This window comes from Salmo trutta, chromosome 12, assembly GCF_901001165.1.
Source record: "Salmo trutta chromosome 12, fSalTru1.1, whole genome shotgun sequence".
NCBI classification, from domain to species: domain Eukaryota; kingdom Metazoa; phylum Chordata; class Actinopteri; order Salmoniformes; family Salmonidae; genus Salmo; species Salmo trutta.
Genome location: NC_042968.1, coordinates 54,544,180 through 54,561,971, shown reverse-complemented (window position 1 = coordinate 54,561,971; position 17,792 = coordinate 54,544,180). Strand labels below are relative to the sequence as shown.

General features: G+C 41.2%; 1 protein-coding gene and 2 non-coding genes across 3 annotated transcripts; all 3 read left to right on the top strand.

Moving 5' to 3' along the window:
• The first annotated feature begins 5,953 nt into the window (after positions 1-5,953).
• LOC115203806 (60S ribosomal protein L37) lies at positions 5,954-16,769 on the top strand. The gene is made up of 4 exons (XM_029768815.1): positions 5,954-6,048; positions 6,711-6,846; positions 12,591-12,675; positions 16,658-16,769. Exons 1-4 carry the CDS (start codon positions 6,046-6,048, stop codon positions 16,725-16,727), a joined length of 294 nt encoding a protein of 97 aa, XP_029624675.1. The 5' UTR covers positions 5,954-6,045; the 3' UTR covers positions 16,728-16,769.
• Positions 6,561-6,639, top strand: LOC115204774 (small nucleolar RNA SNORD72). The gene has a single exon (XR_003880448.1). It is a non-coding gene; the product is annotated as a small nucleolar RNA SNORD72 (small nucleolar RNA).
• On the top strand, positions 7,700-7,778 carry LOC115204776 (small nucleolar RNA SNORD72). Its single transcript, XR_003880449.1, has one exon. It is a non-coding gene; the product is annotated as a small nucleolar RNA SNORD72 (small nucleolar RNA).
• Positions 16,770-17,792: the final 1,023 nt, after the last annotated feature.

Genomic DNA, 17,792 nt, shown 5'->3' with positions numbered 1-17,792 from the left:
AATTCAAATTTCCATAGGTCTATATTTTATTACACAGACAAACCATTCAAAAAACTTATAGAATACCAAATAAAGTGGGGTAAATAGCCTCCTTAAATGTCAAAAAAGCATCCTGTAAAAAACAGCATCCACCCTCATGATTTTGTTGCTTAGGCTAGGGCATGTGTTAGGTTGTAGGTGTTGTTGTTTGGGGGTCAAATCATTTTCACTCTTCTCAACACTGTGTGTAGGCCCATTTCATACAAATGTCATACCACAAGGCCTACATGTATTTCCTCTTGCCCAATAAGATGTTCAAAATGAATAGGCCTATTCCTAAATATCCATGATGATTATTCTCAGTTAGCTGTTCAGGGACAATTTGGAAGCATAAGCCTACCAGGCTATAGGGAAGGAACAATTTGAAAGACATTGAGCTACACTGCTTTAATGTTAAAGGCCCAGTGCAGCGTTTTTTATCTCAATATCAAATGTATGTTTATTGGTCAGATACACAGTTTAGCAGGTGTTACTGCAGATGCAGCAAAATGCTTATAGTACGATTGTCTCCACCCCCCTCCAGGTGTTGCCCATCTTCCCCATTATCCCCTGTGTATTTATACCTGTGTTCTCTGTTTGTCTGTTGCCATTTCGTCTTGTTTGTCAAGTCAACCAGCGTTTGTTTCTGAGCTCCTGCTTTTTCCCAGTCTCGCTTTTCTCGCCCTCCTGGTTTGGCCCTTGCCTGTCCTGACTCCGAGCCCACCTGCCTGACCACTCTGCCTGACCCTGAGCCTGCCTACCGACCTGTACCTTTTCCTCCGCTGAATTTTTTACCTCTGCTTACCCTGATCCTGAGCCTGCCTGCCATACGGTACCATTGCCTCACCTCTGGTTACTGATCCCTGCCTGCCTTGACCTGTCTATTGCCTGCCCCTATTGGATTATTAAACTATTGTTTATTCGACGAGGTCTGCATCTGGGTCTTACCTTCATACCTGATAACTAGCTCCCAACAATGCATTAAGATGTCAGACAAGTACACAAAAAAAACAAGAAACCAAGAACGGCGGGTCAAATCTAATTAACAATACAAATGGCCCTGTAGCAGTAATCAAAATGCAATCTATACTATACATATGCACACCGGAAAAATGTATACAAGATATACTAAGAATGATATGTTTAGAAGTAGATATATTACAGTGAGCTATGTCAACTATCCAGTATATCCAATTGAAGTCGGAAGATTACCTACACTTTGGTTGGAGTCATTAAAACTTGTTTTTCAACCACTCCACACATTTCTTGTTAACAAACTATAGTTTTGGCAAGTCGGTTAGGACATCTACTTTGTGCATGACACAAGTAATTTTTACAACAACTGATACAGACAGATTATTTCACTTATAATTCACTGTATCACAATTCCAGTGTGTCAGAAGTTGACATACACTAAGTTGACTGTGCCTTTAAACAGCTTGGAAAATTCCAGAAAATGATGTCATGGCTTTAGAATCTTCTGATAGGCTAACTGACATCATTTTAGTCAATTGCAGGTGTACCTGTGGATGTATTTCAAGGCCTACCTTCAAACTCAGTGCCTCTTTGCTTGACATCATTAGAAAATCAAAAGAAATCAGCCAAGACCTCAGGAAAAAAAAGTGGAGACCTCCAAGTCTGGTTCATCTGTGGGAGCAATTTCCAAATGCTTGAAGGTACCACGTTCATTTGTACAAACAATAGTACACAAGTATAAACACCAGGGGACCACGCAGCCGTCATACCGCTCAGGAAGGAGACGCGTTCTGTCTCCTAGAGATGAACGTACTTTGGTGCGAAAAGTGCAAATCAATCCCAGAACAACAGCAAAGGACCTTGTGAAGATGCTGGAGGAAACAGGTACAAAGTATCTAAATCCACAAGTCTTATATCGACATAACCTGAAAGGCCACTCAGCAAGGGAGAAGCCACTGCTCCAAAATTGCCATAAAAAAGCCAGACTACGGTTTGCAACTGCACATGGGGACAAAGATCGTACTTTTTGGAGAAATGTCCTCTGGTCTGATGAAACAAAAATAGTTGGCAGCATCATGTTGTGGGGGTGCTTTGCTGCAGGAGGGACTGGTGCACTTCACAAAATAGATGGCATCATGAGGCTGAAAAGTATGTGGATATATTGAGGCAACATCTCAATACATCAGTCAGGAAGTTAAAGCTTGGTTGCAAATGGGTCTTCCAAATGGACAATGACCCCAACCATACTTCCAAAGTTGTGGCAAAATGGCTTAAGGACAACAAAGGCAAGGTATTGGAGTGGTCATCACAAAGCCCTGACCTCAATCCCATAGAACATTTGTGGGCAGAACTGAAAAAGCATGTGTGAGCAAGGAGGCCTACAAACCTGACTCAGTTACACCAGCTCTGTCAGGAGAAATGGGCCAACATTCACCCAACTTATTGTGGGAAGCTTGTGGAAGTTTGGCAAGGCAATGCTACCAAATACTAATTGAGTGTATGTAAACTTCTGACCCACTGGGAATGTGATGAAATAAATAAATGCTGAAATAAATAATTCTCTCTACTATCATTCTGACATTTTACATTCTTAAAATAAAGTGGTGATCCTAACTGACCTTAGACAGGGAATTTGTACTAGGATTAAATGTCAGGAATTGTGAAAAATTGAGTTTAAATGTATTTAGCTAAGGTGTGTGTAAACTAGCGACTTCAACTGTTAATATGTGGTGTGTGTGTGTGTGTATAAACAGTCACTAAAATACAATGTACAGTAGTAGAAATATTACAATGAACTGTTGGTGATACAGTATTTAAATACACAGTGTTAAACGGGCCCACTGGGCACATATTGGTTGAATCATCGTTGTTTCCACATCATTTCAATTAAGTTGTGTTGAACCAATGTGGAATAGATGTTGAATTGATGTCTGTACCCAGTGGGGGAAGTGTCCAGGAGTTCAATCAAATCATTTCTGGGTAACAGTTAAGTAACTTACTGTAATAGTTTTCTATTAAAATGGTCAAAAAGCAACAAAAATAGCTTTCTCAAGCAATAATTTTGCTAGGACTGTCTGGGAGTTGTCTGAGTGAGGGACCTAATTGGGGGGGCCTAATGTGAGGGATATGTAACCTAAAAACTAGATGTTATTGGCAGAGAGGTTTGGAACTCTCTGTTATTGGTCTATTAAACTATTCTGCCTGGTGATCATCAAATCAAATCAAATCAAATGCATTTATATAGCCCTTCTTAAATCGGCTGATATCTCAAAGTGCTGTACAGAAACCCAGCCTAAAACCCCAAACAGCAAGCAATGCAGGTGTAGAAGCATGGTGGCTAGGAAAAACTCCCTAGAAGGCCAAAACCTAGGAAGAAACCTAGAGAGGAACCAGGCTATGAGGGGTGGCCAGTCCTCTTCTGGCTGTGCCGGGTGGAGATTATAACAGCACATGGCCAAGATGTTCAAATGTTCATAAATTACCAGCATGGTCAAATAATAATAATCTTAGTAGTTGTCGAGGGTGCTTTTTCATAGCCGATCTTTGAGAGTATCTCTACCACTCCTGCTGTCTTTAGAGAGGTTTGAAAACAGCAGGTCTGGGACAGGTAGCACGTCCGGTGAACAGGTCAGGGTTCCAGCAGGTCTGGGACAGCAGGTCTGGGACAGGTAGCACGTCCGGTGAACAGGTTAGGGTTCCATAGCCGCAGGCAGAACAGTTGGAACTGGAGCAGCAGCACGGCCAGGTGAACTGGGGACAGGAAGGAGTCATCAAGCCAGGTAGTCCTGAGGCATGGTCCTAGGGCTCAGGTCCTCCGAGAGAGAGAAAGAAAGAAAGAGAGAGAGAAAGAAAGAGAGAGAGAATTAGAGAGAGCATATTTAAATTCACACAGGACACCGGAAAAGACAAGAGAAATACTCCAGATGTGACAGACTGACCCTAGCCCCCCGACACATAAACTACTGCAGCATAAATACTGGAGGCTGAGACAGGAGGGGTCAGGAGACACTGTGGCCCCATCCGATGTAACCCCCGGACAGGGCCAAACAGGTAGGATATAACCCCACCCACTTTGCCAAAGCACAGCCCCCACACCACTGGATGTCACCAGGCAAACCAAAAGTACACTCAGGCAAAGCCTGTTGATTAGAAGGTCCTGTGTAAATTGTATTTTCAACCAGCAACTATCAGGAAATAACACTGATAAAAAAAATCACACTTTTACAGTGTTTCATTAGCTGTTGTACAATACAAAACAGGAAAACAGAATTTTGACTTCACTGGGCATTCCAGGATACAAGTTTATTCTGTTTATTCTCTGGGGAACATAATGTCAAATAGAGGTGCTTATATGTGTCCTTTTTCACTGCATGTACAAGTGTGAAATGGAAATGTGTTTTTTGCAATTCCCAACTCCCCCTGAGAGTGGGGTCACGGCCAGGGATCAGTCATTATTGACAGCAACCCTGGAACAATTAGGGCTAAGTGCCTTGCTCAAGGGCACATCAGCAGATTTTACACCAAGATGGCTCGGGGATTCAAACCAGTGACCTTTTTGATTACTGGCCCAACGCTCTTAACCACTAGACTACCTGCGGCCCTTCATATGTATACAATGTATAAAAGTTAGAAATATTAAATCATTTTTTTGCGAATGAAAAACTTGAATAGACGAAATAAAGTCAACTGATAGTCCACATCACGTCCTCATTCAGTGAGTCCATCTCAATTTGTCTAAAGTGGATTCCTGTCCTTGTCCTCACTCCTTCCTCTTTACAAATCTGGGAATAGCAATATGTCGGCTACCAAGCGGGAACGAGCTTAAACTGCACAGTTATTTAATGAAGTTGGTTTCAGATGAAGGAAAACAGACAGGAGATGATGCTGCTTTAGATTATTGTCCCTTAGCCACCAGCAGCTGAATGTTAACATCTTGTGGCTAAAAATAATATTACACTCAAAAGCAATGCCGTCATTGCCTACAACACAGGCAGCCTAAATCTGATCTTTTTCCACTAATTGGTCTTTTGACCAATCAGATCAGATCTTTTCACATCAGACCTTTTCAGAGCTGATCTGATTGGTCAAAAGACCAGTTCATGAGAAAAAGATCAGAATTGTGCTGCCTCTGTAAATGCAGCCAATGTAGCAGATGATAATAGTATGACTGAGCTCCCGCGATCTGATTGGTCAAAATACCAGTTAATGACAAAAAGATCAGATTTGTGCTGCCTCTGTAAATGCAGCCAATGTAGCAGATGATAATAGTATGCCTGGGCTCCCGAGTGGCGCAGCAGTCTAAGGCACTGCATCTCAGTGCTAGAGGGGTCACTACAGACAACCTGGTTTGAATCCAGGTTGTATCACAACCGGCAGTGATTGGGAGTCCCATAGGGCGGTGCACAATTGGTCTAGCGTCGTCTGGGTTTGGCTGGTGTAGGCCGTCATTGTAAATAAGAATTTGTTCTTGACTGACATGCCTAGTTAAATAAAAAAAAATATGACTGATTGACACATTGAAATTGAGTGTCTTGGATGCAACTCCACCTGTGTAAAGTCTTTGAAAGCATATATTTTATGGTGTTCAAGTAGTAGGCCTAGGCCTTGTATAGACTCATTGAAACGTTGCGGATGCCTTATCTTGATAGGTTAAGGAAGAAACCTGTGCATTCATATCCATTTCAGAAGCAAGCTATGGAAGTAGCCAAGATAGAATACTTTTTCAATCATATCCTTCCATTCCTTGGAGTAATCACTGAGCCAACATGATTTGATGGGTGAAGGCAGAGAATGAATTATGCATTTTAAAGTATTCAAACAGGCCCTGCCAGAAATAAATAAAACAAAAATTGGTCAGTTTTGCCTTAAGTACATAAATGAATGCTTACACCCTTAGTTGGTAGCGGGCAACTTAGTAGGCCACTCTTGGAGTGAAATGCTTATCCTAATTAAGGGGGCTTATTTTACTGTTACACCGGAACAACCTCGGTTCTGATTTACCGCAACACCAAGGCCTTTTCCGGTCTCTTTCCACCCACCCACAGTAAGAAAATGGTTAGTGAAAAAATGTGTCAGATGGATCTTACAACATCTATTTATTTATCCTTTTATTTTTCAAGAAGTCGTAGTGGTTTACGACTTATAATCAATGAGAATGTGTTTTCACTGATATTGTTTTTGGTGAAACGTTAGATGGTGTAGAAAAACCGGTAAACAACTTGGCTAACTTGTTAACTAACGTTATCTAGCAATGGAGGCATTGGTCTATTTTTGTGTATGTTTTGGGGTTAGCTAGCTAGTTTGCTCAAGGTAAATAAGCCATTTTACAAACCACAACATCCTCGCCTTTCTTTGTGTAGCTAATTCCCTCTAATCAACTAGTTATGACTTGTTTTGGTGAAATGTTGGAAGTGTTAGTCTATGTCACTTGTCTAGCTAGCTAACTAGCTAGCGAAGTTACCAGGAAGTTGGATAGAAACGTTAGTAGTGCAGCTTAATTAGCTAAGCATGCAATCAGATGAACAACAAATAACTCATTCTCTCCAATGAATTATCCATGGGCCATTGTCTTGTCAATGATGTTTTCAATACAAATGTCTGAACATATGAATTTCAGTGATTCTTACTTATTGACTGAGACAAGATCCCAACCTCCATGGATTCACACCGAATGACAATGATCTATTTGGCTAAATGTTGGTCCTTGTGTGTTTCAGACGAAGGGGACATCGTCCTTCGGAAAGCGGCGTAATAAGACTCATGCTCTATGCCGTCGCTGCGGTTCTAAGGCTTACCATCTGCAGAAGTCGTCCTGCGGGAAGTGTGGCTACCCCGAGAAGCGCAAGAGAAGTTGTAAGTGCCCATGCCATTTCCTTGAGATCGATAGTTCAGTTTATCCATTCATTGAAACTGCTGTATTGTAGTGATGGGATGTTTGGTACTTTTTACTGACTCCAGATCTTTTCAACTCGTTCAGGCAAAAGATCGAATCTTTCAACTAATTTCGTTCATTTGAGTAATGCCCAGAGCATGCAGTACCCGTAACGGCGAACATTGAACTAAAAACTCGAAAGAATCATGATTCTACACACCTCTCGTTCTCCATAGGGGCTTATTGTCGCAGTCATTTGTGACTGAGACTTATTAAACTGTGCTTTGAGGCTACTAATACAAATACGATTATTTATTGATAGCTTTGAAACATGGTCTAGTTGTGTCCGATTGTGAACAGCTCTTGGCTGAAGGCCGTCCGCTTGACAGGGAGACCCAACGTTTCATTATCATGTTCAAGTGTTGAGCAGAGGCATGTTCTGGTTTTACCAAGCTGTGTCATCTAACATTCAATAATCAATTAATAGCATTCATTCTTTCACCATGCAATCAATTATCCGTTCTAAACATGCGTTTTTCTTTGAGTGATATATTTTTCCATGAGCACATGATACAGTTTGTCTGCTGAGCCTGAGAGGCGAGTATTAATCCTGTCAGTAAAGTCGTTCAAAAAGAATGAATGGTTTACAAACCGCACATCACTACTATATTATCACCAAGATGTCACAGACCTGTGGGTATTCTGTCTCAATATTGAATACCGAGGTTTGTTGCTGCGTTTTCTTTCACTTAGTTTGCTTTACTGCTTGCCTTGTTGACTTGTTTTTGAATGTTTGACAGTGCCGCATGAGTCAGTTCATGTTTATTACCCAGTGTCTTGTCAATGATGTTTTCAATACAAATGTCTGAACATATGAATTTCAGTGATTCTTACTTTGTGACTGAGACAAGACCCCCAACTCTCCATGCATGCATGCACATTGGATGACAAATTAGGCAAAGATTTGTTTTGTCCCCACATCTGTTGACCCAGGGTGTGTATCACAGTGGCTTATGCTATCTGGGTGATTCGAACATAACAAAATCAATGGAGGCTGCATGCCATGACAAAAATACTCCTGAATGCGTCATTTTGGGAATTTGATTCTCCCGACTGTCTGGCTATTATTTCGGTGATTTGTTAATTTTCAAAGATCTTGTTTAAATGTGTGTGTGTGTCCATTTATCCTTTCTACATACTTTATATTTGGTTTATTTTTATAGTGAAAAATAATACACTGAACAAAAATATAAACGCAACATGTAAGTTGTTGGTCCCATGTTTCATGAGCTGAAATAAAAGATCCCAGAAATATGCCATACGCATAAATAATTTCTCTCAAGTTTTGTGCACAAATTTGTTTACATCCCTGTTAGTGAGCATTTCTCCTTTGCTAAAATAATCCATCCAATTTATTCATTGGCTTTTGTTTTGGAGCACTCCTGTCAATCTTGAGTAAGGACACTCACTTGATTACGCATAGAACTAGGCCGAGGCTACCTGACCTGCGCGAAAATGTAGGCGTATAAATGTTGCCATTTGGTAGGGCTGACCCCAATTGGTCGATTGTTTGGTCATTGGGCTGTTGGTCGACCAAGATTGTTTTAGTCAAGCAGGTGTGTGTGTTTATTTATTTATTTGCGCCCATCTCAGTGAACTAATCCATTCCGGGGGCCTAGACTAAAAGACAATTTAAGCTTGATCTGAAAATGTAGTCAGAGACTGGAGGGTGTGATGCGAAAGCGAAGCCTCCATTGGCATGCAGAGGCCAAATTGAGCTCTTGTACCACATAGCCATGCTCCTCCCAAATGTTCCCCTTTCTCATTGTCTGAGTGGACACATTATTTGAAGAGTGCACAACCTATGCTGCAATGCAACAAGTTTTGGTTTATTTCATTCCATTTCCGAGTTTTGTCTTTCCAGTTTACCACTCTGCGCAAAATCGAAAAATGTCATGCTCTGATCCAGTAGAAACGTCATACTTCTTATCAATGCTGGACTTGGACAGAAATAGGTTCCGGTACTCATTTTCGGTGCTGGTACTGTTTATATTTTGGTGCAGGAGCTCCAAAATACTTCTGAGCTAATATTCAATACGAGGAACAGGAGCTCAAGCAGTAGAACATTTGAGGTGCCGGTACTCAGCTCCTGTGAGCTCCTGCTCAAGTCGGCACTGCTTCTTATCCCTTGCATAAAAGCCTGAAACTCTGAGGGCCCAGAATATTTTATACAATGTTGAAAGTTCGCTTGTGCAAGCTTTGGGCTGGACCCAACTTAATAGTCAAACTCAGCAAAAAAAGAAACGTCCTCTCACTGTCAACTGTGTTTATTTTCAGCAAACTTAACATGAGTAAATATTTATATGAATATAACAAGATTCAACAACTGAGAAATAAACTGAGCAAGTTCCACAGACATGTGACTAACAGAAATTGAATAATGTGTCCCTGAACAAAAGGGGGGGGGTCAAAATCAAAAGGAACAGTCAGTATCTGGTGTGGTCACCATTAAGTACTGCAGTGCATCTCTTCTTCATGGACTGCACCAGATTTGCTAGTTCTTGCTGTGAGATGTTACCCCACTCTTCCACCAAGGCACCTGCAAGTTCCCGGACATTTCTGGGGGTAATGGCCCTAGCCCTCACCCTCCGATCCAGCAGGTCCCAGACGTGCTCAATGGGATTGAGATCCGGGCTCTTCGCTTGCCATGGCAGACCACTGACAGTCCTGTCTTGCAGGAAATCACGCACAGAACGAGCAGTATGGCTGGTGGCATTGTCATGCTGGAGGGTCATGTCAGCATGAGCCTGCAGGAAGGGTACCACATGAGGGAGGAGGATGTCTTCCCTGTAACGCACAGAGAACCACAACTCGTCAGTGAAGAGCACTTTTTGCCAGTCCTGTCTGGTCCAGTGACGGTGGGTTTGTGCCCATAGGCGACGTTGTTGCCAGTGATGTCTGGTGAGGACCTGCCTTACAACAGGCCTACAAGCCCCCAGTCCAGCCTCTCTCAGCCTATTGCAGACAGTCTGTGGTTCAGCCAATCGTTCACATAACAGAATGCAGCACGCGACTGAAGAGAGACGAGACAACCAATTTGCTAGTTACAGCATCAGCGAGCGCTCTGGAAAGACAGTGGGAGAGTGGAAAGATCAGTTTGTATCCATAAGTTTGCCAGTTAACTAACAGCAGCGCGTCCCCTGAACGATAACGAAGAGGTGTAACCAAAAAACAACTGGCATTTGGAAAGTTTGAGATGAGGGAGAAAGTGTGGTGGAACAAGTACTGTTACCATGGTTAAGTATCTTGCTAGATGGATCGAATTTTCCGTTAGCTAACCAGAGAAATGTTGACCAACTTTAGCCAACTGATCAAATAATTGAGTTTATGGTGTGAAAATTAGCTGGCTAATAAAGTCAGACAGCTAAGGCTAGCTAGCTAACGTTAACATCAGATGAGCTAACCTTCATACTATAGCCAATGGGTTAGATTACTAACTGGTAACGTTATAACTTGAACGGCAAGGAGTCGCATAGCGCGTTTGTTGCTTACTGGCCCCTGGCAATCTGTGTGAAATGTTAACTAGCTAACTACTATCTGTGAACTAATGTTTTCCTTCTACAGTATGGGGTGATTTATTTATTTTTAACAAGTGGAGCTGGACCCAGCTTAAGCTGGATGCCACTAGATGTGAAAGGAACACTAAACACTTTCCCTATTTCTCACTTTTTCAATACAGTGGATAAAAATGGGTATGCGAGGTGTACTCTCAATTATGCCAACAAAAGGTATCATGCTCAGCTGGCACACTGTAGAACAGATGTCCACAGGCAGAAAGTGTACAATGTAATAATGTGCAGTGTAGCCCAAATATATTGTTTTTCTTGTGTTGAACTTGACAGTAACACTGTCTTACGTCAGTTGGGATCACCACTTTATTTTAAGAATGTGAAATGTCAGAATAATAGTAGAGTGATTTATTTCAGCATTTATTTCTTTCATCACTTTCCCAGTGTGTCAGAAGTTTGCATACACTAAATTAGTATTTGGTAGCATTGCCTTTAAATTGTTTAACTTGGGTCAAATGTTTTGGGGAGCCTTCCACAAGCTTCCTACAATAAGTTGGGTGAATTTTGGCCCATTCCTCCTGACAGAGCTGGTGTAACTGAGTCAGGTTTCTAGGCCTCCTTGTTCGCACATGCTTTTTCAATTGTGCCCACATTTTCTATTGGATTGAGGTCAGGGCTTTGTGATGGCCACTCCAATACCTTGCCTTTGTTGTCCTTAAGCCATTTTGCCACAACTTTGGAAGTATGGTTGGGGTCATTGTCCATTTGGAAGACTCATTTGCAACCAAGCTTTAACTTCCTGACTGATGTCTTGAGATGTTGCTTCAATATATCCACATAATTTTCCATCCTCATGATGGCATCTATTTTGTGAAGTGCACCAGTCCTTCCTGCAGCAAAGCACCCCCACAACATGATGCTGCCACCCCCGCGCTTCACGGTTGGGATGGTATTCTTCAGCTTGCAAGCATCCCTCTTTTTCCCCCAAACATAATGATGGTCATTATGGCCAAACAGTTCTATTTTTGTTTCATCAGACCAGAGGACATTTCTCCAAATACTACAATCTTTGTCCCCATGTGCAGTTGCAAACTGTAGACTGGCTATTTTATGGCGGTTTTGGAGCAGTGGCTTCTTCCTTGTTGAGCGGCCTTTCAGGTTATGTCGATATAGGACTCGTTTTACTGTGGATATAGATACTTTTGTACCTGTTTCCTCCAGCATCTTCACAAGGTCCTTTGCTGTTCTGGGATTGATTTGCACTTTTCGCACCAAAGTACGTTCATCTCTAGGAGACAGAATGAGTCTCCTTCCTGAGCGGTATGATGGCTGCGTGGTCCCATGGTGTTTATACTTGCGTACTATTGTTTGTACAGATGAACGTGGTACCTTCAGGCAATTGGAAATTGCTCCCAATGATGAACCAGACTTGTGGAGGTCTCCACTTTTTTTCTGAGGTCTTGGCTGATTTCTTTTGATTTTCCCATGATGTCAAGCAAAGATGCACTGAGTTTGAAGGTAGGCCTTGAAATACATCCACAGGTACATCTCCAATTGACTCAAATTATGTCAATTAGCCTATCAGAAGCTTCTAAAGCCATGACATCATTTTCTGGACTTTTCCAAGCTGTTTAAAAGCACAGTGAACTTAGTGTATGTAAACTTCTGACCCACTGGAATTGTGATACCGTGAATTATAAGTGAAATAATCTGTCTGTAAACAATTGTTGGAAAAATGACTTGTGTCATGCACAAAGTAGATGTCCTAACCGACTTGCCAAAACTATAGTTTGTTAACAAGAAATTTGTGGGGTGGTTGAAAAACGAGTTTTAGTGACTCCAACCTAAATGTATGTAAACTTCCGACTTCAGCTGTACATATGCGGTCCGGAAAAAATTAGGTTAAGGTTGGGGGAAAGGGTTAGGATTTACTAAAATGCTATAATTGTCCCTTATGCGGCTAACATGTATTGCTAAAACCAGGCCTGCACTGAAGTCTTGGTTTCCTCTAATGCAATGGTGCTCTTTTGTCAAGGATCTGCAAATTAAGTTAAGGATATTTAGGAATGTTCGTTGATGATAACCATTGATCATGCTTTGTGAAATTTCTTTCTGCAGTTTCCCATTTTGTATTGACCTGTCGTCTCTTTCTGTAGACAACTGGAGCGCTAAGGCCAAGAGGAGGAACACCACTGGGACCGGCCGTCTGAGACATCTGAGGGTTGTCTACCGCAGATTCAGGTGAGCACAGTGTAAAGCCAAGGTATACAGTCCTGCTGGTTTTTGCCCTTGAAAAGCCAGGGTTGTTTGGTAGGGCACGTGGCAAAATGTTTTGCATCTGAAAATGAAGTTCAGGTAGGACGCTCTCCCCTTTTCAAAGCGTTTTCTCCTGTTTCTTGCCCACTGAAGGTGGCGACTATGGTGCACTCCAGCCAATCAGTAACATTAGTGCCAGGGAAAAATGTAAACCTGCAGGATTGTGGGTCTCATGGGCCTGAGTTAATCAAATGTGAAGGGCATGCAGGTCATTTTAAAATGAGAGTAAATTTGTGGTGGTTGATGCTCTGCTGTAGTGTTGTCACGGTACCAGAATTTCTTTACTTCGATACCAGGTTTAGTATCACGATACTTGATACCATGGCAGAAAGAGTTAGCTAGTCACAAAACAACCACTGAGCTTCACATTGTTTGCGCAATATGTTGATAACTGGTAGAACAAATAAAATAACAAATAGAGCCTCTTCTGTTCTATATTTAATTTCTTTCAAAAAATAAAACTCCCTATTAAATAACAGAGTAACTTACATTTTCCTAATGCAAAACCATATCTGAGACTCGGAGCATACAAAATAATTTTACTGTTATGTCTAAACTGATTAATAATGTAATTTGATACACGGTTAATTTGTTCATCTACAGCCATAATATCCGGTTGACCTATGCTTATTAATTACAGCTAAATCATTTAATGTATTGTTTTTATAAGTTCATTCTGAAGCTTCTTTATTGCAATAGTCTTCACACCATAGAAATACAATGGATTTAACACAGCGTACTACGATTCCCAGAGTGCATTTCAACTCCCGGGGTACAATGCTCCACCCAGGGTTGCTGGCTGGCAGCTAAGTTATGAGTGCAACTCCAATTACTTTTTGGTTATAATCCTATTATAACGCTCACATGAATGTCATGCTGATTATAAACTGCCTTCGGAAAGTATTCAGACCCCTTGACTTTTTCCACATTTTGTTACATTACAGCCTTATAAAATGGGTTAACCTCTCTCGGGTATGTGGGACGAAATCGTCCCACCTAGTCAACAGCCAGTGGAATCGAGTGGCGTGAAATTCAAAAACCTTAAAAATGCTATAACTTCAATTTCTCAAACATATGACTATTTTACACCATTTTAAAGACAAGACTCTCGTTAATATAACCACACTGTCCGATTTCAAAAGGCTTTACAACGAAAGCAAAACATTAGATTATGTCAGGAGAGTACCCAGACAGAAATCACACACCCATTTTTCAAGCTAGCATATAATGTCACCAAAACCACAGCTAAATGCAGCACTAACCTTTGATGATCTTCATCAGATGACACTCCTAGGACATTATGTTATACAATACATGCATGTTTTGTTCAATCAAGTTCATATTTATATAAAAAAACAGCTTTTTACATTAGCATGTGACGTTCAGAACTAGCAAACATACCGAAAACTTCCGGTGAATTTACTAAATTACTCACGATAAACGTTCACAAAAAACAATTATTTTAAGAATTATAGATACAGAACTCCTTTATGCAATCGCGGTGTCAGATTTTAAAATAGCTTTTCGGCAAAAGCACATTTTGCAATATTCTGAGTAGATAGCTCGCCATCACGGGCTAGCTAATTTGACACCCACCAAGTTTGGCACTCACCAAACTCAGAATTACTATAAGAAAAATTGGATTACCTTTGCTGTTCTTCGTCAGAATGCACTCCCAGGACTACTTCTTCGACCACAAATGTTGTTTTGGTTCAAAATAATCCATAGTTATGTTCAAATATCCTCTGTTTTGTCCGTGCGTTCAGGTCCCTATTCGAACGGTGACGCGCGGAAGCATGTCGTGACAAAAAATGTCAAAATATTCCATTACCGTACTTCGAAGCATGTCAAACGCTGTTTAAAATAAATTTTTATGCGATTTTTCTCGGAAAAAAGCGATAATATTCCGACCGGGAGACGTTGTTTTCGTTCAAAGACTGAAAGAAGAAAATGGTGTCTTCACATGCACTTGCGCACCCGTGTCATTGTTCTCAGATCAACCACTATCCAAATCCCCTACTGTTTTTCAGCCAGGGACTGCCGAGTCAACCTATCCCGTTCTGGCGCCTTCTGAGAGCCTATGGGAGCCTTAGAAAATGTCACGTTACAGCAGAGATCCTCTGTTTTCGATAAAGAGGCTATAGAAGGCCAAGAAATGGTCAGAGAGGGCACTTCCTGTATAGAATCTTCTCAGGTTTTGGCCTACCATATGAGTTCTGTTATACTCAGACACCATTCAAACAGTTTTAGAAACTTTAGGGTGTTTTCTATCCAAATCAGTAATAACCAGATTAAATCGGTTACGTTTTTTATACGGACGTGAAAATACTGCCCCCTACCCAAGAGAGGTTAAATAAATAAAAAAATCCTCAGCAATCTACATATAATGATAAACTGAAAACAGGTTTAATTTTTTTGCAAATGTATTAAAATTAAAACAACAAATACCTTATTTACAAAGGTATTCAGACCTTTTGCTATGATACTCTAAATTGAGCTCAGGTGCATCCTGTTTCCATTGATAATCCTTGGATGTTTCTACAACTTGATTGGAGTCCAACTATGATAAATTGAATTGATTGCAAATGATTTGGAAAGGCACAAACCTGTCTATATAATGTCCCACAGTTGGCTGTGCATGTCAGAGCTAAAACCAAGCAATGAGGTTGAAGGAATTGTCCGTAGAACTCCGAGACAGGATTGTGTCGTGGAACAGATATGCGTAAGGGTACCAAAACATTTCTGCAGCATTGAGCGTCCCCAAGAACACAATGGGCTCCATTATTCTTAAATGGAAGAAGTTTGGAGCAATCAGGGGAGAAGGGCCTTGGTCAGGGAGGTGAGGTGTTCAAGAGCCTGATGGTCACTCTGACAGAGCTCTGGAGTTCCTCTGTGGAGATGGGAGAACCTTCCAGAACGACATCCATCTCTGCAGCACTCCACCAATCAGGCCTTTTATGGTGGCCAGATGGACGCCACTCCTCAGTAAAAGGCACGTGACAGCCCACTTAGAGTTTGCCAAAAGGCACCTAAAGGACTCTGACTATGATACTATTTCTGTTTTTTGTCATTTATGTGCTATTTTTGTCACTATGGGGTATTGAGTGGGGGGGGGGAAACTATTTAATATGAGCAAAGTATTCCCAAGTTTTGTCAACAAACTGCTGGCGTGGAGGTATGTTTTTGTTAGAAGCCATGCATTTTTTTCTCTCGCTTGCTTCTTAAGTAGCCTGCAATTTGTCCGCTGCATGTGCAAGTAGCCTGGCTAGCTTACTACTGCCCCCTTGAGAACATTCAGACAAATATCTAGACAGACTTGATCCTCTCAATCCTTATGACGTGAGACACATTTGAAAGAAGTACCGAAAGTAACAAATTCTAGTACCGAACCGTTTTTCATGTTCTAGTAACGAAAAAGTACAGAAGTTTCAGTCGATAGTGCAACACTACTCTGCTATATGTGAATCACTCTCTGCTCCTGAGTGTGGTTGCGTAGCCCAATAAGCCACTATCAGCCTGTGCTCCGTTAAAGCTGTTGCTTGGAAATAATGCTTGCGGAAATTAGTTTGACACCAAATGAATGTCTTAGTAAAGTGATTTAACTTTTTTTTACTGAGGCAAGCTTCAATCCGCCATCAGTTGTGAACTGATATGGACTAAGGTCCATATAAAACAATTTATTCTGCTATGTTTGCTTATTGCCATCTATTACTTAGTTTGTTCAGTAGTACTGTACATACATCCAACAGACTTCCACAGGGCTGGGTACAAATAACACCACAACCTGGTAAAGACTCTTAGTGACTGAATGAAAAGTTCCCATATAGCTTAGGTGAGCAATAAGGTTACTATTTGAGTCTTCTATGTAATGTACAGATGTCTTATTTTCTTTTCCTATCGTTTTCAGGAATGGATTCCGGGAAGGGACCACCCCCAAGCCCAGGCGTGCTGCAGTGGCTGCCTCCAGCTCGTCCTAGACACACTTTGGGTTCACTTCAATAAATGTGCTGTTGGTTAAAGTTGTCTTATCCGTTTCTTAAGTATTACATTAACCATCCATGAACTCTTTAACAATCGTAGCTGCACATTTGATAAATGTTGTTGGATTCGGGGGTAATCTTTGAACATTGTTATACGCAGAAGCATAGTATATACAGTTGAAGTCGGAAGTTTAAATACACCTTAGCCAAATACATTAAACTCAGTTTTTCACAATTCCTGACATTTAATCCTAGTAAAAATTCCCTGTTTTAGGTCAGTTACGATCACCACTTTATTTTAAGAATGTCAAACGTCATAATAATAGTGTAGAGAATGATTTATTTCAGCCTTTAATTCTTTCATCACATTCCCAGTGGGTCAGAAGTTTGCATACACTCAATTAGTATTTACTAGCATTGCCTTTAAATTGTTTAACTTGGGTCAAATGTTTCAGGTAGCCTTCCACAAGCTTCCCACAATTAGTTGGGTGAATTTTGGCCAATTCCTCCTGACAGAGCTGGTGTAACTGAGTCAGGTTTGTAGGCCTCCTTGTTGTAACGGCTGTCGTGAGAGAGAGAGTAGACCAAGGTGCAGCGGAGTTAGTGTTCATCATTGAATATTTAATAAAGAAAGAACACTATACAAACAAACAGGAAAACCGACAGCCAAACAGTCCTGTCAGGTGCAAAACACTAACAGAAACAATTACCCACAAAACCCAAAGGAAAAACATGCTCCTTATGTGTGACTCCCAATCAGCAACAACGAACTTCAGCTGTGCCTGATTGGGAGCCACACACGGCCCATAACAAAGAAATACAAAAACATAGAAAAAGGAACATAGAACGCCCACCCAATGTAACACCCTGGCCCAACCAAAATAAAGAACAAAAACCCCTCTCTATGGCCAGGGCGTTACACTTGTTCGCACACGGTTTTTCAGTTCTGCCCACAACTTTTCTATGGGATTGAGGTCAGGATTTTGTTATCCTTATGCCATTTTGCCACAACTTTGGAAGTATGCTTAGGGTCATTGTCCATTTGGAAGACCCATTTGCGAC

What these genes read in the sequence shown, in the direction of transcription:
- LOC115203806 (XM_029768815.1), top strand. An exon ending in CGAGAAGCGCAAGAGAAGTT is followed by an intron (nt 6,847 to 12,590) that starts GTAAGTGCCCAT and finishes CTCTTTCTGTAG; the next exon opens with ACAACTGGAGCGCTAAGGCC. An exon ending in GTTGTCTACCGCAGATTCAG is followed by an intron (nt 12,676 to 16,657) that starts GTGAGCACAGTG and finishes TATCGTTTTCAG; the next exon opens with GAATGGATTCCGGGAAGGGA.